At 36.7% G+C, this 24,832-nt stretch overlaps 1 protein-coding gene across 8 annotated transcripts in view; it reads left to right on the top strand.

The window, feature by feature from the left end:
• The window catches only part of SRGAP1 (SLIT-ROBO Rho GTPase activating protein 1), a 309,133-nt gene that overhangs the window by 205,024 nt on the left and 79,277 nt on the right, over positions 1–24,832 (top strand). For 5 of the 8 annotated variants that reach the window (XM_004053497.5, XM_019039335.4, XM_063693850.1 and 2 more), the window contains 4 exons: positions 500–682; positions 1,157–1,285; positions 20,639–20,860; positions 22,838–22,939. In XM_004053497.5, the coding sequence (XP_004053545.1) occupies positions 500–682; positions 1,157–1,285; positions 20,639–20,860; positions 22,838–22,939 (636 nt within the window). The remainder of the gene's footprint in view (positions 1–499; positions 683–1,156; positions 1,286–20,638; positions 20,861–22,837; positions 22,940–24,832) is intronic. The other 3 variants (XM_055358087.2, XM_063693853.1, XM_063693851.1) reach the window with 1 other exon arrangement.

Raw genomic sequence — 24,832 nt, 5'->3', positions numbered from 1 at the left:
TCAGAAAAACAATGTTTTTTCAACTAAAACTATGTATGAACCTTAATATTTACATTTTTTACTTTGACAAATAGATTTTATGCAATAAAATTCCTTTAATAAAGACTGTACTAATTTGGGTTTGGGTTGGGCTAAAATCGATCCATGAATAAACGGTTTATTCTGCAAATTAATAATGTAGAGGAGATTTTACAGAAATGCTTTTAAGCTTAAGAGAACTTTTCAAGTACATTGAAAAGTATGCGTAAGACTCCGTAAATCATTTTTTCGTCAAATCCTGTCCTCTAGGTGCTTTTTCCTGGCAGATGAATTTGCATATTTCTGTGTGCTTTATGTAGAAGCAGTAGTCCGTAATTCACTTACTTTACTGACAATCTGACTTTTCCCCTCTGCCATTTGGAAGGTGGTATGTGTATCATATATGTCGTATAAATGGTTCCCATTCACTCTCTAAATGACGGACAGACATCTTGTAACAATTTGGGTCACTTTTCCACAGGTGATGAAAACATACCATATGTATCATGCAGAGAGCATCAGTGCAGAGAGCAAGCTGAAAGAGGCCGAAAAACAAGAGGAAAAGCAAATTGGGAGATCTGGTGATCCAGTCTTCCATATTCGACTAGAGGAGAGACATCAACGGCGAAGCTCTGTAAAGAAAATTGAAAAAATGAAAGAAAAAGTAAGTAAAAAGAGATTGCAGAGCTCTTCTGCCTTCATTTGAGGAGACAATACTAAGAACACTGATGCAATAGCTGATATCCACACATTGTAAATTATTGTGAAAAGACATGCATTTCCTCCCATGGGAATGAGAAATGTTTAGGAAATATAAAAATCATGTAATAACAGCTGGACATCATTTAGTGGTGAATGCCAAGTATTCAATACACAGTGTGGAGAACTTGAATATTAACAAGGAGATTTCATTGCAAATGGGCCTGAAGCCCAAATACATTGTTATTATTTCCCATAGCTGGGTAATTTTAGTTTGCTATTTAAATCAGATTCAAAATGTACTTTTGGCAAAGGACTTTGAGGGTCATTTGTATATGTGGAATAAATTGTTAAGGTTAATAAAAATGCATGTATGTTTCTCTGTCTTGATTAAAAATGACTGCATTCTTTCCCAATGCCTGGATCTTCTTCATTCCAGAGACAAGCAAAATATTCAGAAAATAAGCTAAAATCAATTAAGGCACGGAACGAATATCTCCTAACACTTGAAGCCACCAATGCCTCAGTTTTCAAGTACTATATTCATGATCTTTCTGATTTAATTGATGTGAGTACTTGAAGTTTTTGTCTTTTCCATATTAAAATGAAATTAACAATAATCATATTTCGTTGGCTGGAAAATACTGTCATTTCTTAAGACTGTTATTTTACATAATACTCAAAAAGAAAAAAATACTTTTATTTAAATTATCCGTAATATGAAGACACTATCATCTGTAAGATGCATGTGAAAAAGTGTGTATCCTAAAACCAATGAAAAATAACTGGTTAGATTCTGTGAAGCTGTGAGAAGCCTGGTAAACTTAGCTAAGACAGGGCCCAGTCATTTGCAAGTTATGCAGTGGCACAGCCCTAACTGCATTCATTAATTCAAAATATATTTATTGGGCCCCCACTACTGTGAGATGCTGAAGCTCTTAGAAGCCATATGCAGCCCTTACCCTCTAGGATTTAAAGTGGATAAGACATACTTAAGAAATGATTAAATGGATGATTACTTTATTACAGTTGTGATCATTACTGGGATGCAAAATAGAGTGCACATAAGTGACATTTACAGATGTAACTAAGTCTCTGTACATTCTCTCATAGGATATGATATAAAAAAGCAGTAATTAGGTTTATTTAGAGCTCTCCTAATACATATTCATTATATGTATGCAGCATTTACTGCCATTATTCCCCAACTTTAACCCTCCACATTATTAATTCATCCTTTCATTCAGAAAACATGTACTGAGTAGCCCAGTCATTGTGCTAACACTGTAGGAGACTGCAAAGATGAAACACAAAAATCCCATGTCCAAAAATGCCACTGCCTGCAAATAAAAGATAACAAGTGATTAAGTGCCATAAAAACAGCACAGATAAAGTCATAGAGGTTCAGAGGGTTATCTGCTGGAATTTTATTCATATACTGCTTTGTATTGATTGGATTCAACAGTTTTATTATAGAATATTTTATGGCTCATAGTAGCCATCATAATTTAAACATACAGTAGGTTAAAACAACTTCATTTTTCTGGTGAATTTAAGTCTCATGTATTTAGCTGTGCCAAACTGTTCAGCCACAGTTTGGGATTTCTACAAAAGAATTGTTGAGGGAAGGAATTATTTTTTAGCTTATTAACACTCTGATGTGCCTCTTTTTTTTTTTTTTTTGAAGACAGAGTCTCACTCTGTCACCCAGGCTTTAGCGCACTGGCACTATCTCGGCTTACTTAACCTCTGCCTCCTGGGTTCAAGCGATTCTTTTGCCTCAGCTTCCCGAGTACCTGGGACTACAGGCACGTGCTACCACACAGGCTAATTTTTGTATTTTTAGTAGAGATGGGCTTTCACCATGTTGCCCAGGCCAATGTTGAACTCCTAAGCTCAAGTGATCCACCTGCCTCAGCCTCCAGAAGAGCTGGGATTACAGGCCTGAGCCACTGTGCCTGGCCAGCCACCTCACCCAACCTCTGATGTGAATTTTTTCTTTTCGTCTCAAAACAACTTTATCCTATAATATCATAATTTGTTTATATAGAACCATGTAGTAATAAATAAAACCAGGGAAATTTTTCTTTTTTCATTTATTACAAAATATTTCATTCAAGTAATCACTTGATTATTTTAAATTCAGAACCTTTTTGTGTTGTTTTAAATACTTACTTCTTCCAGCACCCTAATGAAATAAAAGGAACTTTTTCTGTTACACTGCTCCTAGATTTCCTAAATAAAAGATTTTATTTAGTTTCCTGAGTAAAAATAAAGAATTTTATAACCCCAGTTTTCAAACTTAAATCTGTCAGGTTTCTCCAAGGTATAGGGAATATAAAAGAACTAATATTCTTTCTTGCTTTTTTGATTAGGGTTCATTTTTGTAGTGATTGGAGTACTTGGCTAAATCCAAACCAATTTTTTTTTTTTTTTTCTGAGATGGAGTCTCACTCTGTCACCTAGGCTGGAGTTCAGTGGTACAATCTTGGCTCACTGCAACCTCGGCCTCCCAGGTTCAAGTGATTCTCCTACCTCAGCCTCTTGAGTAGCTGGAATTACAGGCGTGCGCCACCACACCCAGCTAATTTTTGTATTTTTAGTAGAGATGGGGATTTACCATGTTGGTTAGGCTGGTCTCGAACTCCTGACCTCGTGATCCACCTGGCTTAGCTTCCCAAAGTGCTGGGATTACAGGCGTGAATGCGCAACCGCGCCCAGCCCATCCAAACCAACTTTAATACAAGAAAAACTCTCCGTGTGTAGAAAAGTATTTCTTTAATACCTAAAAGGTGCTAAGCACCATTCCTGACAATGGGAATCCAGCAGTGAATAAAATGAAGGCTTCATCTTTATTGATTTTATGTACGAGTTGGGAGACAAAGTATAAATGAATTTATATACATACAAGTACATGTATACACACACAGATATAAAATAAGTCATGACAATGCCATACAGAAAAATGAAACAGAGCTATGGATGTGCTTCTTTTGATGGGGTGTCCAGGAAAAGCCTGATACTTGAGCAGAGGAGTGAGCTGCAATGCCATGCAGCTATCTGGGGAAGGAATGCCTCACACAGAAGGACTGGCATATTGAAGGGTGCAGAGGCAGAGGTGTGTCTTCCCATCTTAAGATGCTCATGGAATAGCAAAGGAGGCCAGGATGGCTGCAGCTGAGCAAGTGAGGAGGAAGGTGCTAGGAGATGAGGTTGGCAGAAGCCCTATCACTTAGCATCTTTTGGATAGGGAAGGGTTTGAATTTTGTTCTATGTGTGATGGGGAGCCATTGAAGGGTTTTTTGAGCAGGGAAGTGACATCACCTGGGTTACATTTTAAAGATTCACTCTGGCAGCTGAGTGAGAAATAGACTAAAGGAGTCAGGAGGACACGAGTGAAAACAGGGAGCTATAGCAAGAGTCTTTGCGGTTGCCCAGGCTAAAGATGATGCTGGCTTGGACTGGTATAGTAGTGATAGACCTACACAAGTGGTAGGATCAAAATAGATTGAAGCTAGAGCTCACAGGAATTTGCTGCCATGTGTGAAAAAGAGGATAGAAATGACTGCTAGGTTGAGGTCCTAAAAAATGACTCCTAGGTTACTGATAATGCCATCTACTGAGATGGGGGCCCCAGGGGAGAAGCAGGCTGAAGCGGGAGCAGTAGTCCTGCTATGTCTGAGAAGACTGAGATACCTATCAGACATCTGTGTGGAGATGTAAAGGAGCATCCTCAATATTCTTGGGATATATCAGACTGGAATCGCATATCAGGATTTTGAGAGTCATCACCATCATTGTCATGGATATTTATTGAGTGCCTACCATGTAACAGGCAGCATAATCTCATTGAATCATCACAACACTCTGACATAAATAGTGTTTTCTCCATTTTATAGATTGAAAAAAAAAAACAAAACTGAGATTTAGCTATGCTAGATAACTTGCCTAAGGTTATGCAGCCAATCAGGGGTAGGCTTCAAACTCATACATTTTTAACCTCCAGATCTAATTGACTCTGACCTAAATAAGTAACTGTTAAATATCCCAAGTGATTTTCCATTTTTAAAAAAATTGGACTTTTGAAAGATCAGTCTTAAATTTAAAATGTGAACACTTCTCAAATAATCTAACTTAAGATATTGGAAATAAATGATATGAAATTGGTTTGTTGTATATTCAGCTGAAATTGGGTACTCTCTTAGTGAAAGTAGTTTTTATGTTCCATGACTCACTTTTAAGGCAATTAGAGTGTGAATATGTATATTCTAAAATGGTTGCTTATTTTGTAGGAATCCAATTTGCATATATAGTAGTGATCCTAACAACCATTAAGCTTGACCCTTCCTGGTGAAAAAGAAACAGGTTGATTATTATGCAGAGGTATCTAGAATTCTTCATGCTTTGTGAGTTTATTTAGCAAAGTACATCTTATACTGAGCTATCTAATAATAATGAGAAGAGCTGTAATGCCTCCGGTGAGAAAAAGTCAAGACAACATTTTTAATGCACAGCATTTTGTATGTGAAATGACATGAAAGGCAGTAAATGTATCTTGATAAATTCAAAGCATTATAAAGAGTCAGAGAATTAAAGTTGAGATCTTTTTATATAAACCCCCAGTTTCCTTTTACCTTCCACTCATGTCAGTATCTGTCTTTTTTCTAACAAAGTTTCTATGATGAACCATTATGAATGGATCTATTGATACCACAGAAAAGTCATAAATTTTCCATAGAAACTATTAGAGAAGCAGTACATGTGTATTGTAAAAAACCAGAAAATACTATAAGCAAATATAAAGTGATCACGTTTTTAATTTTAATTTTTATGACTATATAGTAGGTATATAAATTTATCAGGTACATGAGATATTTTGAAACAGGCATACAATGCATAATAATCACATCAGGGTAAATGCAGTATTCATCACCTCAAGCATTTATCATTTCTTTTTGTTACAGACATTCCAATTATATGTTTTTAGTTATTTTTAAGTGTACAACAAATTACTGTGTAGTAATTACTGTGTAGTAATTTATTGTACACTTAAATGTAGTCACCCTATTGTGCTGAAAAATACTAGCTCTTATTCGTTCTATCTAACTATATTTTTGTGCTTATTAACTATCCCCACTTCCCAATCACCCCCACTACCATTCTGTCTATCTCCATAAGTTTAATTGTTTTGATTTTTAGCTCTCACAAATGAGTGAGAAAATGTGAAGTTTGTCTTTCTGTGCCTGGCTTATTTTATTAATACTTAACATATTGTCCTCCAGTTCCACCCATGTTGTTGCAAATGACAGGATCCCTTTCTTTTTCATGGCCGAATAGAACTCCACTGTGTATATGTACCACATTTTCATTATCCATTTATCTATTGATGGGCACTTCAGTTGCTTCCAAATCTTGACTATTGTGAATAGTGCTGCGGTAAACATGGGAATGCAGATGTCTCTTTGTTGTAATGATTTTCTTTCTTTTGGGTGTATACCTAGCAGTAGGATTGCTAGATGATATGATAACTCTATTTTTAGTTTTTTGAGGTATTCCCATACTGTTCTCCATAGTAGCTGTACTAATTTACATTCCCACCAACAGTGTACACAAGTTGCCTTTCCTCCACATCCTTACCAGCTTTAGTTCTTTCCTGCCTTTTGGATAAAAGCCATTTTAACTGGGGTGAGATGATATCTCATTGTAGTTTTGATTTGCATCTCTCTGATGATCAGTGATGTTGAGTACCTTTTCATATACCTGTTTGCCATTTGTATGTCATCTTTTGAGATATCTCTATTTAGATCTTTTGCCTATTCTAAATTCAAATTTTAGATTTTTTCCTATTGAGTTGTTTGAGCTCCTTATATGCTCTGGTTATTTATCTCTTGTCAGATTGATAGCTTGCAAATATTTTCTCCCATTCTGTGGATTCTCTCTTCACTTTGTTGATTGTTTCTTTTGCTGCACAGAAGCTTTTTAACTTGATGTGTTTCCATTTGTTCATTTTTGCATTGTTTGCCTCTGCCTCTAGGGTGTTACTCAAGAAGTTTTTGCCCAGACCAATTGCCTGGAGAGTTTCTCCAATGTTTTCTTGTAGTAGTTGCATAGTTCAAAGTCTTAGATTTAAGTCTTTAATCCATTTTGATTTGATTTCTGTGTATAGTGAGAGATAGAGGTCTAGTTTCATTCTTCTGCATACGGATATCCAACTTTCCCAGAACATTTATTGAAGAGACCTTTCCCCAGTGTATGTTTGTGTTAGTCCATTATCACACTGCTATAAAGAACTGCCCAAGACTGGAAAATTTATAAAGGAAAGAGGTTTAATTGACTCACAGTTCCACATGGCTGGGGATGCCTCAGGAAACTTACAATCATGGTGGAAGGGAAAGCAAACACGTCTTTCTTCACATGGCAGCACGAAAGAGATGTGCCAAGCAAGGAAAAGCCCCTTATAAAACCATCAGATCTTGTGAGAACTCATTCAGTATCACAAGAATAGCATGAGGGTAATTGTCCCCATGATTTAATTACCTCCCACCGGGTCCTTCACATGACATGTGGGGATTATGGGAACTACAATTCAAGATGAGATTTGGGTGGGGACACAGCCAAACCATATCAATGTTCCTGGCACTTTTGTTGAAAATGAGTTCACTGTAGATGTATGGATTCATTTCTGGGTTCTCTATTCTGTTCCACTGGTCTATGTTTATGCCAGTACAGTTTTGGTTACTATAGCTTTTGTTACTATGGCTGTCTTGGTTACTATAGTTTTGTAGTATAATTGAAATTAGGTAGTGTGATTCCTCAAGTGTTTTTCTTTTTGCTCAGGATGGCTTTGGCTACTGTAGGTTTTTTGTGGTTCAGTATAAACTTTAGGATTATTTATTCTATTTCTGTAAAGAGTATTATTGGTATTTCATAGAGATTGCATTGAATCTGTAGACCGCTTTGGGAAGTCTGGACATTTTAACAATATTGATTCTCCCAATCCATGAACATGGAATATCTTTCCATTTTGTTGTATTTTCAATTTCTTGCATCAGTGTTTTATAGTTTTTATTGTAGAGATCTTTCACTTCTTTGGTTAAGTTTATTCCTAGGTATCTTATTATATTTGTAGCTATTATAAATGGGATTACTTTCTTGATTTCTTTTTCAGATTGTGTGCTGTTGGCATATAGAAATGTTGATTTTGTATCCTGTAACTTTACTGAATTTGCTTATCAGTTCTAATAGTTTTTTAGTGGCATCGTTAGCTTTTTCCAAATACTCAGATCATATCACCTGTAAACAAGGATAATTTGACTTTTTCTTTCCCAGTTTGTACGTTATTTCTTTCTCTTCTCTGATTCCACTATCTAGGACTTCCAGTGATCACATTTTTACCATCTAAGATCATCATTGTTAAAGCTAGACTTTCTCTATGTCCCTATATACACATTTTTAAACCAGAAGGAGAGTATGAAATAATATTTTACAAAGAGCATTCTAACCTGCTTTTTAAAATCAATAATCTTTATCCTTCCATCTCAGTAGATTTTTGTCTCATCTAATACATACCACATTTCCATTTGTGACCCCAAGGAATGTTCCACAGCTGATGTGTCTAGGCAAGATCTGATTTAGGATTACACATTATGTCTGGATGATATGTCCCTTAAGTTTTTTTTAATCCAGGCAAGTTCTTTTATTTATTTGTTTATTTATTTATTTTGAGATGGAATCTTGCTCTGTTGCCCAGGCTGGAGTGCAGTGGTGCAATCTCAGCTCACTGCAACCTCCACCTCCCAGGTTCAAGCAGTTCTGCCTCATCCTGCCAAGTAGCTGGGGTTACAGGTACGGACCACCATACCCGGCTAATTGTTTTGTATTTTTAATAGAGACGGGGTTTCACCATGTTGGCCAGGCTGGTTTCGAACTCCTGACCTCAGGTGATCTGCCTACCTCGGCCTCCCAAAGTGCTGGGATTACAGGCTTGAGCCACTGTGCCCAGCCTAATCCAGCAAAATTCTTCGTTGAAGAGACACAGACAGGTGTTCCTCAGAATGCCCCAGCTTCTGGATTTGTCTATTACCTCCTTATGTCATTTATCCTGTTTCTTTATCCTGTATATTCTTGCAAGTTGAACTTTACATAAAGGCCTGATGGGTTCAAGTTAAGCACTTTGCAATAGAATACATCATTAAGTGTGTTGCTACATCTTATTTAGGCATACCACAACATCTATTTAACCCACCAACAGTGATGCTAAAATTGCTGTCTTTGGGTGATGTGCCTTCGATTTCCTACATTTTATAGTTAAGTCTTCCCTCCTTACAACAGACTATGGATATTTTAAAACCTCTCAAATTTATATTCTATTACACTGGAAATCTACTAATTTGGAACTCAGCAACATCTGAGCTATAATTTACTTTTGTTCAGCAAAACTCTTTCTTACAGTAAAAATTAATAATGTAAACTAAAGGGGAATAACAATTTTTAAAATGTTTTTAAGCACTTCAGACTAATCAGTTTACATATATATCATTGACACTGTATTTAATGGAATCTCCTTTTGTTAACTACTACAGCTAAAACTTTTAATAATTCAACACTTTAATAGACAAGTTTGTCTTTTCTATATATTTAGAGGTGATCTAATGGTTTTAAAAATATTTAATAATTCCCAATTTTTATGTATTTGAGATAATCTTTACCTATCAGTATTAGTTTGAATTACTAAAGTGCATTCTCTCTTTCTCTCTGTGTCTCTCTCTCTTTTTCTATGTATCTCTCTGAGAAATTGCTGCCAATGTAGAAAATCTCTAATCATTTATAAATAGTGGTTTTTGGAGGTCTACTGAAATGTATTTTTAGTAAATCTTACATACTTAATTGTGCCTTGTTAGGATCAATGAATGAACATTATGATGAGTTTCATCACTGAACATGACTCCTTCATAAACTTAGTAGGTAAAAATTAATTTCTTGATCAAGTCCAAGTTAAAAATATTAGATATCAGAACTCTAACGTTTATTGATATTGATGGTAATACAATGAAGAAAATGGCTCAATTGTTAACCAAGTATCTATTCTTTTATTTCAGCTGAAAATATTTGAATGTAGTATACCAAACAACGGTTGGACACTTGTGGGTACTCCAGATATTGAATTATGTCTATGGAGAAGGAAAGGAATTGTGATTGGGGAGGGGGAACTTGGAGAACTTCTGAAATATCAGTAACATTAAAAGGAACATAACCTGGGCGCGGTGGCTCACACCTGTAATCCCAGCACTTCGGGAGGCTGAGGCAGGCAGATCACCTGAGGTCAGAAGTTCGAGACCAGCTGACCAACATGGTGAAACCCTGTCTCTACTAAAAATACAAAAACATTAGCCAGGCGTGGTGGTGGGTGCCTATAATCCCAGCTACTCAGGAGGCTGAGGCAGGAGAATCGCTTGAACCTGGGAGGTGGACATTGCAGTGAGCCAAGATTGCACCATTGTACTCCAGCCTAGGCGACAAGAAGAAAAGTCAGTCTCAAAAAAAACCCAAAATAAACATATATGTTTTGTACTTTTCTATAAGTATGGCATATTTTATATTTAAAAAAGAAAAAGCATGGAATTACTAAAATGATAGATATATGCCTTAAATATGTTTAATCTAAAGCTCAGCAATATACTTGTACCTGCCAATCTTTTAATAGTATGATTTATCTTTTTGTTCTTTGTTTTTACTATGCATTATATACTTTTAATGATTTATCTATTGTACAGAGTTCAGAGTAATCTTTCTTTACACAAATCACTTTCGTTGTGTATCATTTATAATTTCTAGTTTTGAGGGTTTTTTCATGAAGAAAAAATATTCTGAACATGTACAACGTTTTCACAATCTTGCACAGTTGTTACACCTTTGCCTCGCCTAATAGCAATTTTGTTTACTCCTGAGTCTTTCCAACAATTTTTTAGACTTATTTTATCAGTTTATTTCATAGGTAATTAAATTATAGTTATAATAAATGTAAATGGCACAAATATTGTACAGCCTGTTCTTGGAGGCATACAGATGAATTGTTGGAGCAGAAATATAGAGGAGTATTAGAGAGCACCTACTGGCTGTGTGTGTTCACATTGCCTTTGGCATTGGTCACTATGCTTTAGAGCAAGGGTGGATAAACATTTTCTGTAAGGGGCCAGATGGTAAATATTTTAGGGTCTGTGAGCCCATATTGTCTGTGTCACAACTACTCAACTCTAGTGCAAAAGTAGCCATAGATAATAAGTAAGCAAACGGGTGTGGTTGTATTGCAGTCAGACTTTATTTACCTTACCAAGCTGCGGGCTGGATTTGGCTCATAGGCTCTAGTTTGCGGATCCTGATTTATAAAATGAAGCAAGTGTTAGTTAACCTGGAGTATCACTTAAAACAGAAGACTTTTGAGAGTGCTTCTCCTCTGTCTCTGAAGAAAGTCCTAAATAAATTTTAGTTTGTAAAATAACAATCTCTTAGCTTGGAATCAAGTGGGAAGTGGAATACACTGTTAATTTCACAACAAATAAGGACTTTTATTATGTCATGCTAAAGAATAAATATAAATTGTAAGAATAAATATATTGCAAATATTGGCCAAAGGAAGTTTAATTGGTTGGGAGAATAAAGGTATCATTGTAGAGGAAAATAGATTGTAGTGTTTGTAAATAATAGTTTAAATATCAGTGATAATTATTATCCCCAATATTAAGTGCAAAAGAGCCTATAACTTATTATCCTGTAAGAATTAGGATGTGTTACAACTAGAAGAAAAATCATAACAGACAACAAATATTTGTAATTGAATGCTGAGAGTTCCAAAAGATTATGATTTGCTAAGAGAAAAGAATTAGAGTACAAGTCTTAATGCTAGGATCCTCTGATCTATAATCAGATTCAACACGCTGAAAATATGGAATTCTTAAAGCAACTGGTTTTAAAATTGCATTACTGATAATGTAGCCTCTTCCAGTTCAGTTCCACACCTTCAAAATGTATTCAGAGAAACTCAGTCCTCAACAATAAAATTCTATCCGTGCTTTCTCCCAGAGCACCTGCCCAGTAATAATAAAGTATTTGTCATCCTTGCAGTACAGTTTCATGGTCTCCAGTTTCTCCCTATAAACATTTGCAGGTTGGTTGAAAGCGTGAAAGATAAAACTTTGTTATTATAATTATGGAATATTGCCAAGGAATAATCCCCTACTCCAGCCAGTTTTCTTCATAGAGATTATCTGTCACATGTGTTTTATTGGCCATTTATGCAGAATAAGATTGAAATTAGATTACATCATATATTGCCTGCCATCCTTTTTTATCTTTTCTGAATAATCAGCTACGTTAAAGCTTTTAGCCTTATCTTTTTTGTGTCTTGGGACATGTGTTTAATTAAAAAGCAACTTATTCAGAGTTCGGAGTTTTCTTAGTTTGACTTTTCCCCCATATAACGGTATTAAGATTTGTCCATGAAAACCTGTCCCATTGTAGTACTGTATTCCCCATTAGACATGAACTCCTATTAGGAAGATTATGGAGAGATCATGTTAAATGGGTTAGGATATTGTAGAGATCATGTAAACTGATTTAGGCATGGTTTTATCCCTTTGTGATAGAAAGGGTATTTAAAAACTGAAATGAGTTGGATGACTGAAGTAGTTGGCTTTTTTTGTTTTGTTTTGTTTTGTTTTGTTTTAAGTTTTTTTTCTTTTATTATTATACTTTAAGTTTTAGGGTACATGTGCACATTGTGCAGGTTAGTTACATATGTATACATGTGCCATGCTGGTGCGCTGCACCCACTAACTTGTCATCTAGCATTAGGTATATCTCCCAATGCTATCCCTCCCCCCTCCCCCCATCCCACAACAGTCCCCAGAGTGTGATATTCCCCTTCCTGTGTCCATGTGAGCTCATTGTTCAATTCCCAACTATGAGTGAGAATATGCGGTTGGAAGTTCTGGCCAGGGCAATTAGGCAGGAGAAGGAAATAAAGGGCATGCAGTTAGGAAAAGAGGAAGTCAAATTGTCCCTGTTTGCAGACGACATGATTGTATATCTAGAAAACCCCATTATCTCAGCCGAAAATCTCCTTAAGCTGATAAGCAACTTCAGCAAAGTCTCAGGATACAAAATCAATGTACAAAAATCACAAGCATTCTTATACACCAGCAACAGACAAACAGAGAGCCAAATCATGAGTGAACTCCCATTCACAATTGCTTCAAAGAGAATAAAATACCTAGGAATCCAACTTACAAGGGATGTGAAGGACCTCTTCAAGGAGAACTACAAACCACTGCTCAAGGAAATAAAAGAGGATACAAACAAATGGAAGAACATTCCATGCTCATGGGTAGGAAGAATCAATATCGTGAAAATGGCCATACTGCCCAAGGTAATTTACAGATTCAATGCCATCCCTATCAAGCTACCAATGCCTTTCTTCACAGAATTGGAAAAACTACTTTAAAGTTCATATGGAACCAAAAAAGAGCCCGCATCGCCAAGTCAATCCTAAGCCAAAAGAACAAAGCTGGAGGCATCACACTACCTGACTTCAAACTATACTACAAGGCTACAGTAACCAAAACAGCATGGTACTGGTACCAAAACAGAGATATAGATCAATGGAACAGAGTAGTTGGCTTTTAAAGTTCTTTTCAATGGAGGTTCCAGGAGTCTTTGCTTAAAGGAAGCTGCACCAATCTGGTTTCCTCCTGCAGTATGGGCTGTTCTTTCTCTTTTCTCAGTCTCCAGTGTTCACTTACCCTTTTTGGCTGGACTTCTGAATGTTGGGAGTCACCTGAGGCATTATCTCTTGCTTCCATGGCTTAAGTACCATCTGATGGCTCCTAGATTTTTACCACCAGCATTGATCATCTTCCTGGGCTCCAGATTTGTACATCAACTCACTACTGAGCATCCCTAACCAGATGTCTAACAGGCATCTTGAACACGTAAAATACTCAAAACACAACTATTTATATCCATTCGCCCTACTGTCATCATCCTCCACACACATAACAACATTCTTCTTAGTCATGTTTTACACCTCAGAAAATAATGCCACTTTCCGCTAAAAACCAGTTCTCTTGTTCCACATGTATAAATTCATCAGCAAATCCTGTCATCTTTACCTCCTAAATGTCCCAGACCCTGCCAGTTCTCACTAGCTGTACTTGCAGTTTCCTAAATTAAGCCTCTTCATTCTTTGACTGCACTATTGCAACAGCTTCCTAAGCTTACACTCATATGTTCCAAAAATCCATTCTCTTCCCAAGCAGCCAGAGTATTGAAAAACATAAATCACTTGAGACCAGCCTGGCCAACATAGCAAAACCCCGTCTCTAATAAAAATGCAAAAATTAGCTGGGCATGATACTAGGCACCTGTAATCCCAACTAATTGGGAGGATGAGGCAGGAGAATCACTTGAATCCAGGAGGTGGAGGTTGCAGTGAGCTGAGATCATGCCATTGCACTCCAGCCTGGACAACAGAATGAGACTCCACAAAAAAAAAAAAGAAAAAAAAAAGAGAGAAAGAAAGAAAAACAGAAATCATATATATCAATTCCTATTTCATATTCTCCAAAGACCTCCCATTGTCCTTAGAATAAAATCCAAACTATTCACCAAGACCCTATATGAACTGATGCCTACCTGCATTTAGTGTCATCTCTTGCAACTTTTCCCTTAGTCACCATACATCAGGTACATTAGCCTTCTTTGTTCAGAACCACCAAGCTTTTTCTCGCCTGGGGCCTTTGCACTTTTTGTCTGGAACACTTTTCCAGAGCATTGCAGGACTGACTGCTTCTTTTCATTTATGTTGCGCTTCAGCTGCCCTATATAAAAGGACAACACCCTTTCCCCTAACTCTCCCTATTCCTTTGACCCTTTATCTTATCTATAGCATTTACCATCTGGCCTGTATTTAATTGGGTTTGGTTTGCTCGTTCTTTCTCCTCTCTCATTATTTGATTCAGGCTGGTTACAGAGATTTTAGCCTGGGAAAAATGAGTAGCAGCTCCTCTGAAGGAAATGATTGTCCATTGGTATATGGGTGGGAGATGTGTTAGGCAGCAAATAATCTATTTGGCCTACTCATTGGCTGAGGCATATGCAACTCACTCCTCCTATTTGCTACTTTGTACCCATCCCTATCACACAGATGTGCCATTTCGATCTTTTCATTGCTCAAGAGAAAACTCAAAACAACTTTTTCTAAATGCTTGGTTACAGTTCTTAAAACAACAAGAAGAGTTAAATTGTCAGCTAGCTCTCTGTGGACCTTCAGGAACCCAGATATGAAAACTCATGTGTAAAAGTTGCCTGTAGAAGTTTAGACATCTGGTTCAGTCCTGCAAGATACCTATCTCTCACAAAATGTGTTTGTGGTTTCTAGGGTGAAATTCTGTATAGTTAGGAAAATAGAGAAGGTCAAATAGGTAGTTATGCAGAAGAAATCCACTTTCTTCATTTGACTACTATGTAAAAGCTCTGAACTTTTCTATTTCTGGTCCTTTATAATTCACTTTGCTTAGGTTGCACTATTTTGCAAGAAGGCTCAAAATAAGGAGTGGATAGAGTCTATACCCAATATCCATGGCTTTAGAATGACCAAAGCCAGGCTTCTATAAACCCAGAGATAAGACCCAGGACATGAGATCACAGAAGTCTCTCAAACAGAGACCAGAGTATAGAAATGAAGGTAGAATAATTCTGCAGAAGAGAATTCTGCAGAGTATAGAAATGAAGGTAGAATAATTCTGCCGAAGAGAATAATTCCTTTCCATTCTCACGACAACTGCTGAATTCTGGAGTCACATGGGAGCCTGGGGCTGCCCTCCAGTTACTCCAGTGCAACCCTGGTGAACGACCGTGGCTGCTACTGTTCTTGAAACATGAATGTCAGACTTGTTTCCCATACAGTTCCACTATGGTAACTCCTGTTTTAGGAGCAAACTTCTACCCCCCTAGGGCTCATATCATGGAGTTATGCCAAAAAATAAAAGATATTCCTTCTGAACAGCTGTGATCCAGTTATACCTAACATTACACATTATACTCACCATGTTATTTCAGCCAACTCTCAGCATTTGTCACAGTCCTCCATACAGATGGTCCTCAACTTACACTGGTTCAACTTACAGTTTTTCAGCTTTACAATTGATTTATCTGGACGTAACCCCACTGCAAATAGAGGAGCATCTAGACTTACAATGGCTCAACTTGCAACTTTTCGACTTTACAATAAGTTTATTGGGGCATTAAATGCATTTTTAATTTATAGTATTTTCCACTTAACAACAGGTTTATTGGGATGTAACCCATTGTAAGTTGAGGAATGTCTGTACTTGGATTTCATCTTCATTTTGATACTATTTGCAACCCTTTTGCCTAAGAAAATTAGCCTACTGTGATGATTTAGACTAATATCTACTGGAATCTGTCTGGACAGGTTTTCAGATATTTTTAAAATATACATATGCCCTTCTGTTTCCAACAGCCTTTTCTTCTCCAATTTTAATCCATAATTTTATGTATCCGTTCAGAATTTTTCATCCATCAGAACATTGCTTTGTTTTCATGAAATCTTGTATTGGTTTCTTATGTATTTTCATCACTAAATGCACTTGGGCTATAACTCAGCTCTTTGTGCAGAGGCTGGCTTTTCATATTGTCATTAATAATTCATGAGCTCCATAGAATTACTGTAAACCTTTTTAACCAAGTATCTTGAATCTTAACAGATCCAGTGTCATTTCAGCTTCTAGTTTAGAAAAAAAAAAAAAAAAGATTCAGTGACTAGCCTTGCTGTCTCAGGAGACCTTGAATAAGAATTTCCTTTTTTCTATATCTTGTTTCTAGTTCAAGATGCCTGAAAAACCTAGAGTGTAGAAATGCTGCCTATCAGAAGTAACAAAATTAGGCCAATTAAGTGATCTTATAGACTGACAAGCACCATAGGGGTCAGAGAAGGAAATTTCCTATCAAAACTCTTCACAGAAGCCTCCTAAGGGTAGCACTCAAAGCTCAGAAGACACCTGGGGAGGCTCCTATATCAGTTACTAAGCCACATGCACGCTCCTCCCAGCCTAGGAGGAAGCCACGATGAAATTGTCTCTTGCTGGGCCCAGACCTGCAGAATCCAACTGACTGCACTGGGTATGGAAACATGCACTGATGCTTTTGTAGTCTTCATATTTATTTCCCCAAAGAAGCTACACTTGAAATTTTGAGGCGTGAGCTAAGTCTCGGAATAATGAAAATTTAGTATGTATTTTTCAGAGCTCCAAGTCAATCTGGTGATTGGGATTAGATTGCTTTCTCTTGTTTTTCTGCCTTTTCCTTCTCTCTGTCTTTCTAAGTTGTTTAAGAGATTTGGGGGTTTTTGTGGGAGGTGGAGGCTTTTCTCCTGATTTCATTCCTCTTGATTTCAATTTTTTAAGTCCCGTTGGAATCAATACTCATAAAATAGAACAGCTTGTCTTATCTGCTGTATTATAATCCAGTAGAATCTATCTTCTTTCAGAATAGTGAGATGTTTTTAAACACTGGTACATCTAAAAAAAAAAGAGGTTATTTCCTTTACAAATTTGTGTTTTCATTAATGCAAATTTCCTATCTTTCTTGAAAGATAGAATAATTTTTCAGGCCCTCTGATATGTATAAAACCGCTACACAGAACCATTATAGATTTTGAAAAGCAAGAGGAATACAAGAGGACTTTGTTCATCTGGGACTAGAATTTCTAAATTAACCAAAATGAATCATTCTCTATATTTGAGTGCAGCTGATTCCACTGGAAATGTATTAATGATGAGACTGATTGCTGCATTTCACAATTGTATTTTGCTTGTATTTGTAATTATGGTGTCACAGCTACTTTCTGTTTTTTTAAATCAAGTCGTCTTTAATCAAGTCCTTTTTTCTGCTTGGGGAAATAGCACCCCCAAAAGACATGGCTGCAGGCCCATTTACTTGATGATTGTTTTAGGGCATTGCTTCTTAGACTTTTAATGTGCATATGAATCACCTGTGGATCCTTTTTAATCTTCAGATTCTGAAATAGGTCGGGGTGGAACTCAGGATCCTGCATTTCTTTTTTTTTTCTTTTTCCTTCCTTCCATCCTTCCTTCCTTCCCTTTTTTCTTCCTTCCTTCCTTTCTTTTTTTCTTTTTTTTTTTCCTTTGAGACAGGGGTCCCACTCTGCTGCCCAGGCTAGAGTGCAGTGGTACCATCTCAGCTTACTGCAGCCTCTACCTCCCAGGATCAAGTGAACCCCCAATCTCAACCTCCTGAATAGCTAGGACCACAGCACCCGCCCCTATACTCGGCTAATTTTTAAAATTTTTTTGTAGAGACAGTGTCTATGTTACTCAGGCTGGTCTTGAACCCCTGGGCTCAAGCAGTCCTCCCACCTTGGCCCCTTGAAGTGCTGGGATTACAGGCGTGAGCCACCGCGCCCAGCCAAGATCCAGCATTTCTAACAAGCCCCTGGTGATGCCATTGCTGCTGGTCCACAGACTAAATTTTAAATAGCAAGATTTTAGAATATCTTTACATAAAAATTTCAAATTTAGTAATTCTGAAATTGGAGGGTAAAGGTTAGAATTAAATAGGTTAGTTGTAAGGACCAACCTATTCAATTTAATTCCAAGGGTGGAATTAAATAGGTTCTAAAGACAGGTCAGTGAAGACAGATCCAATGGTTCACATCCTGGTAGATACGTCCTTTGTACAAAAGTTGCTTTCTTTGCGACTCCTCCACTATTTTAACATCAAACCAACGGACAGCTTATGTTCAAATTCCTTGTGGATGGAGATAGTTTATTTACTATGTTCCAATCTTTATATGCCTAGAGCCTAGCATATTCCCTGGCACTTAATCCATGGCCAATTAGTGAGTTGAATTGAATCAAACTGAATTGATTGAACTTCACTGGAACAATATAGGGAAAGGACCTGGTTTTGTAACTTTAAAGTCACTTCTTTCCTCTTTAAGTGATTTATACTGCTTTTATGTACAAATTGAAAATGAACCTGTCAGTAATTGTCAGTAATTGATTACTAATTTCCAGTATTATGCTTTTTTCAAGTCATATTCTCTTAAAATGCAACATGAAAAAATACAAATGCAAATTAAAGATAATGAAGATTCAAGAATCTCAAAGCTGTTATATTCCTAGGAATACTAAATGAAATTCTATCTCCAAAAGCAGACTTTGGCAATCATTTATTATTTAAGAATTTTATTCTGGGGATAAGAGGGAAGGCATTCCTAGACTATTTTGGCAGATTCTAACCTGTTCTTCTCACTTCTAAAAGTTTATTCTTGATCTTCAATAAAAATATGCAAATTCAAAATATTGTAGTTAGTGTATTTGCAACCTACACAGATTTCAATAAATGATTGTATCAGTATCAGTATTGCACAAATAAAACTTGAATGCTATTTTTCATTCTTTTCTTTTGGTATTTGATTTTGCCTCTTTTATGTTTTAACAGCTTTATGGAGATACAATTCACATACTACACAGTTCACCCATTATAAATCTACAGCTGTCTTTCAGTATACTGAGAGTTGTATATCCATCACCACAGTCAATTTTAGAATATTTTCATTATCCCACAAAGAAATCCTGCATCTCTCAGCCATCACCCCCAACTTCTTCCCTCTTCTTAGCCCTCATTAACCACAATCTACTTTTTGTCTCTATAGATTTATCTCTTCTGAACATTTCATGTCAATGAAATCATATGTGGTCTTTTGTGACTTGCTTCTTTCACTTAGAATAATGTTTTCAAAGTTCATCCATGTTATGGCATGTATCAGTTCTTCCTTCCTTTTTGTGGCTGAATAATATTTAATGATATGGCTATACCATATTTTATTTATTAATTTGTAGACATTTAGATTGTTTTTACCTTTTAGCTATTATGAATAATACTGCTATAAACATTTGTGTGCACATTTTTAGGTGGAAATATGTTTTCATTTCTCTTAGATATATATCTAGGAGCAGATTTGCTGAGTCATATGGTAACTCTATGTTTAACTTTTGAGGAACTACCAGATTGTTTTCCAAAGTGACTCTACCATTTTACATTCCCACCAGCAGTGTATGAGGGCTCCAATTTCTCCACATCCTCTCCAACACTTGCTATTGTCTGTCTTATTGATTACAGCCATCCTAGTGGGTGTGAAGTGGTATCTCATTGTGGTTTTGACTTGCATTTCTCCGATTATCATTAGTATTTCCCAGCGATATTAAGCATCTCCTCATGTGCTTGTTGACCATTTGTATGTCGTCTTTGAAGACATGTCTATTCAGATTCATTGCCCATTTTAAAATTAGACTTTGTCTTTTTTATTATTGAGTTGTAAGAGTTCTTTATATATTCTAGATATAAGTACCTAATAAGATACGTGATTTGCAAAAATTTCTTCCCATTCTGTGGGTTCTCTTTTCACTCTCTTGATAGTGTCTTTTTTTTTCTTTTTTTCACATGGAGTCTTGCTCTGTAGCCCAAGCTGGAGTGCAGTGGCACTATCTTGGCTCACTGCAACCTTCGACTCCCAGGTTCAGGCAATTCTTGTGGCTCAGCCTCCTGAGTAGCTGAGACTATAGGTGCGTGCCACCACGCCTGGCTAATTTTTTGTATTTTAGTAGAGATGGGGGGTCTTCAATTTTGATGAATCTAATTTATTTTTTCATCTGTTGCTTGTACTTTTGATGTCATATCCAAGAAACCAGTGCCTAATCCAATATCATGAAAGCTTACCCCCATGTTTCCTTCTAAGAGTTTTATAGCTGTAGGTCTCACATTTTTGTCTTTGATCAATTTTGCATTCATTTTTGTATGTGGTGTTCTTTTACTTTTTAAGTGCTGTGATCTTGGCTACCATGCAAGTCTGAACAGAGCCCTAAGAACATATCTGTCTGCGGAGTACAACCTGGAAACCTCCAGACATGAGGGCTTAGACATTATTGAGAATGCAGTTGATAATTTAGAGCCCAGGAGCGATAAGCAGAGATTCATGGAGATGTACCCTGCTGCGTTCTGTCCACCAATGAAGTTTGAGTTTCAGTCTCACATGGGTGATGAGGTCAGTAATTGATCATTTTTAAAATAATGAATTGTCTCTTCACTTATATTTCTCCTCACTTGCTATAATCTAACAGTTGTTATAATTCCCGGTTGTTTTCTCTCTCCTGTCCTTGCAGAGGCTCTTAATATAATGCTAAGATTAGCCGCTACCGCCTTTTAAAGCAAACATCAAACACTCAAATACCCACAGAGGCCAAACAGATAAAAGGTGCAAATTTGCCTTGCACTAAGCTGTCCCAGAATAGAAAGTTTTTGTTCCACCTCAAGACATTTTAATTTAATGAAAAGGAAGGCATTTTGCTGGTCTGATAGAATCTGTCTGATGGCTTCTGATAATCCTGATTTAAAGATTCTCATAAAGAAAAGTAATTGTATGTGGCAGGAAAATGGAAGAAGGAAAAAAAAGTACAAAACTTTTTTTAAAACTCAAGTTGGCTCCAAAGCTGTAAAATGAGCCTTAGAAATTATGACTGTTTTAGATCCTTTATATAAATTCAGCTTTCTATGTTATTTTACCAAAAAAAAATGCATTTAAACTGATTATGAGTTACAGTTGTTTATATTATTGTCTACAGACAGGACAAAACAAAAAAAGCCAACTTAGGGAGCATGCTATATAGCACTTGTTGTCTCAGCTGTGCAAAACAAAACTCATAGATAAAAACTCAGTCTTATTATGGTGACAGTCTGTTTTTCAAAATGTAATTATAAGATCATGAAAAGATTTCTTTAATGCCATGTTTTTTTCTGAAACACCAAGTATTAAGACATGTAAAATATATACATGTTTTATATATATTTTATATATACATACACATATAATGTACCTGCTGTATTTCTAATTGGATTTTATGTGTGTTTGATAGAAATAGTATTTAAGCCAAACGCACATGGATTTTGACAAGCAAGATGAGTAGCTTATCCCATCTTTCCAAAACCAAATGGTTGCTGTTTTAATTTTTCAGCTGTGGATATGTTAAGCATGGCATGTTAACATATCACAGACAAATGACATCAGTTGGATGTTAATGGTTTAATTGTTTTAATAAAGTAAGTTGGTTGCCCTTTTTTTATGGCCAGTTCTGCTAAGGAGCAGTGGTAATCTCTCTAATGTTTTGGAAACTCTATAAAAGGAACCCCCACGAGCCAAGAGCATTTCTAAAACAAGGCAGATAAGAAGAAATTGTTTGTTTCTGGTGCAGTTTTAATAATGCTCTAATTTTGAACTTATCCATAATTGAGATCATGGCCAAATATCTTCTATCAAAACCTAAGATAAGTGACTTCTTGAAGTTCATGGTGAATCACGCGACTTGGCTGATATTGGTTAGGGAAGCCATATTTGAAAGATGCTAAAGTAGTCATTCATATTTTCTGAGTTTTTACTGTGTGCCAAGCACTGTTCTAAGTTCCTTGTGTACATTGTCTCATTTCATTCCCACAGCAGCCCTGTGATATAAGAACTCTTATTATCCTCATTCTACAGATTAGGAAACTGAGGTTTTGTAACTTACCACAGTCACCTGGCTGGTAGGGGACAGAGCTGGCATTCGAGTACAACTGACGGACTCGAGAGCTCAGACCCTAACCAGTAAGCCCTGCTGCCTTCTTTACTTATGTCTGTACAATCCACTTGAATCATCTTCTGCCTCTGCACAAGAGTCATTAAGAATTCCACGAGTGAGATTTCAGCATCAGAGCTCCATCGCAGGAACCACCCCATTCTTACCACAGTCCTTCCTGCAGCTGCCATCTTCCCAGTTGTAGCCAGGCCAAGCAGCTGCATTCTGCTATTGCAGCTTATGTAACAGCTCCATATTTACAAGTGAAGTTTTGATGCGCCTATTAAAAGTAAATATGTAATTGGAACCTTGAGAGGATTGGTGTGATTCATGCATCATTTAAATAACAGATCCGTGCTTCTGGAGGTGGGTTGATGGTGCCCTGTTGTAACTGGTTTCTCATTCTCCATCAGGTGTGCCAGGTCAGTGCCCAGCAGCCAGTCCAGGCAGAGCTCATGCTCAGGTACCAACAATTGCAGTCCCGCCTTGCCACGCTCAAAATCGAGAATGAAGAGGTGAGCATGAGTTCGTCCTGCCACACCAGTAATCTGAATTCAAATATAACTGGAAGACATTCTCACATGACTTGGGCATATTTAATATTCAAGATTCAACCTCTTCATCACGTATTTCCTGCTCTCAGGGTTCCTGTAGTACTCTTTGTAGGGGATAAATGCAAAGATTCTGTATTCTGCCATAGATTAATATTTTACTAGACACTCAACTGCATATACATGTAAACACAATTTTTTTACCTTAAATTGTAATTTATACTGAAAATAGTTCCCATGGGTTATCAAATTCAACATATATATCCAAAAATATACAATCTTTTGTACAGTGGAACTTTTGACTAACATGTTAATTTATTTTAAAAAATATTTTGTAGAGATGGGGCCTTGCTATGTTGCCCAGACTGAACTCAAACTGCTGGCTTCAACCAGTCCTCATGCCTTGGCCTCCCAAAGTGCTGGGATTACAGGCATGAGCCATTATGGTGCCTGGCCCACAGTGTGCCATGTTATTTAATTTAATCCTAACTTTTAAAATTCACTTCTTTTTTTCCTTATGCTTTCCTATATTCTCTAAATTTTTGGTACTGAACATGGCATTACTGATATAATTAGAACAAAATCATATTTTGAAATGGTACTTGAATGAGGATAGAAAATGTTTATTTGCCAGCATTACTATATTTAAATGAATAGAATATAAAATATGATTTATCAATATATGTTGAGCTAGGAAGCAATTATACAATTCAGCTGCCTATTTCTGAAATTAACTTACTTGAATTCACGTTCTCCTAAAATAAAGATACAAACCACAAATGTTTCTTGCATTAGTCAAGGCTCCCAATTGTAATTTACAGGAACACAAGTTAAAAAGTTAACTATTGGTCAGTGTTTGCAGTATCCTCAGACATCACTGGATTTGTGTTCAAATGATGTTATCAGGACTCTCTCTTTATCACTTTGAAGTGATTTCTTCATGTGTGTTGGTAGTGTTTTCAGGATAGATGCAGAACTTTGTGGTCCCTTTTAAAGCTTTCCATCCCACTCCATCCTAGCATTCTTGTCTCTGAAGCAGGACTGACTCTTCACTGACCTGGCTGAAGTCATGCATACTTCTAGACAAACCATTACATCTAGGAAATGAGATTCTGTCATTGGCCAACCTGGAGAATGTGCAGCTCATAGAACCCTTTGATTGAGAATTCCAACAGAAATAGTGTATTTCTAGAGACAGACAATTCTCAAAAGAAAGGACTGTGGGACAGAAGCAAAAAAATAACTTACAGTGATAAAGTGAATTATCAAAATTCACTTTCATACCCTGTTTGTTTTAATCCCACCAGGATGTTTGAGCTCTGTGTATTTGTTTCTGTTAAGAAAGAATGATGTGTTTTTAGACCAGTATAATTTGGTCAAAACCCATTGTAATTTTTGGCTTCTATTATTCCGAGTAGAAACAAACTAGCCCTTATTCAAATGTGTATATTTAAGATGCAACCAATGTCATCTCTATGTAGGGTCCCACAAATGAGCCTTTCCAAAGGAAAGCTATTGCTCACCTTGAGGCAGCGTTTGAGAGCCTAGGTTTTGTCTAGGCTTCACAAAATACCTAATACAGTTTACTGGATCCTATTCTATCTACAGTTTGTATGTCTAGTGACTTCCCTTGTTTTTCCCTGCATATCCTCCTGCTGTTTTATTTGGATAACATTCTCTAAACTCAAGGAAAATAGTGTATTATACACAAAGTCAAAACTGGCAGCTCACAGATCTGTTTTGTTTGGCTCCCAAAGTTTTGACCTGTTTTTTTTTTTAAAGAAAAAAAAAGGTCTGGCCACTCTGGCCCTGCACTGCCTCATGAATTGAAGAGCTGGGGCATTTGAATCCTACTTT

The sequence above is a fragment of the Gorilla gorilla genome, chromosome 10 (genome assembly GCF_029281585.2).
Source record: "Gorilla gorilla gorilla isolate KB3781 chromosome 10, NHGRI_mGorGor1-v2.1_pri, whole genome shotgun sequence".
Taxonomy (NCBI): Eukaryota; Metazoa; Chordata; class Mammalia; order Primates; family Hominidae; genus Gorilla; species Gorilla gorilla.
Note: the sequence above shows the minus strand (reverse complement) of the source record. Positions and strands in the feature narration are given on the sequence as shown.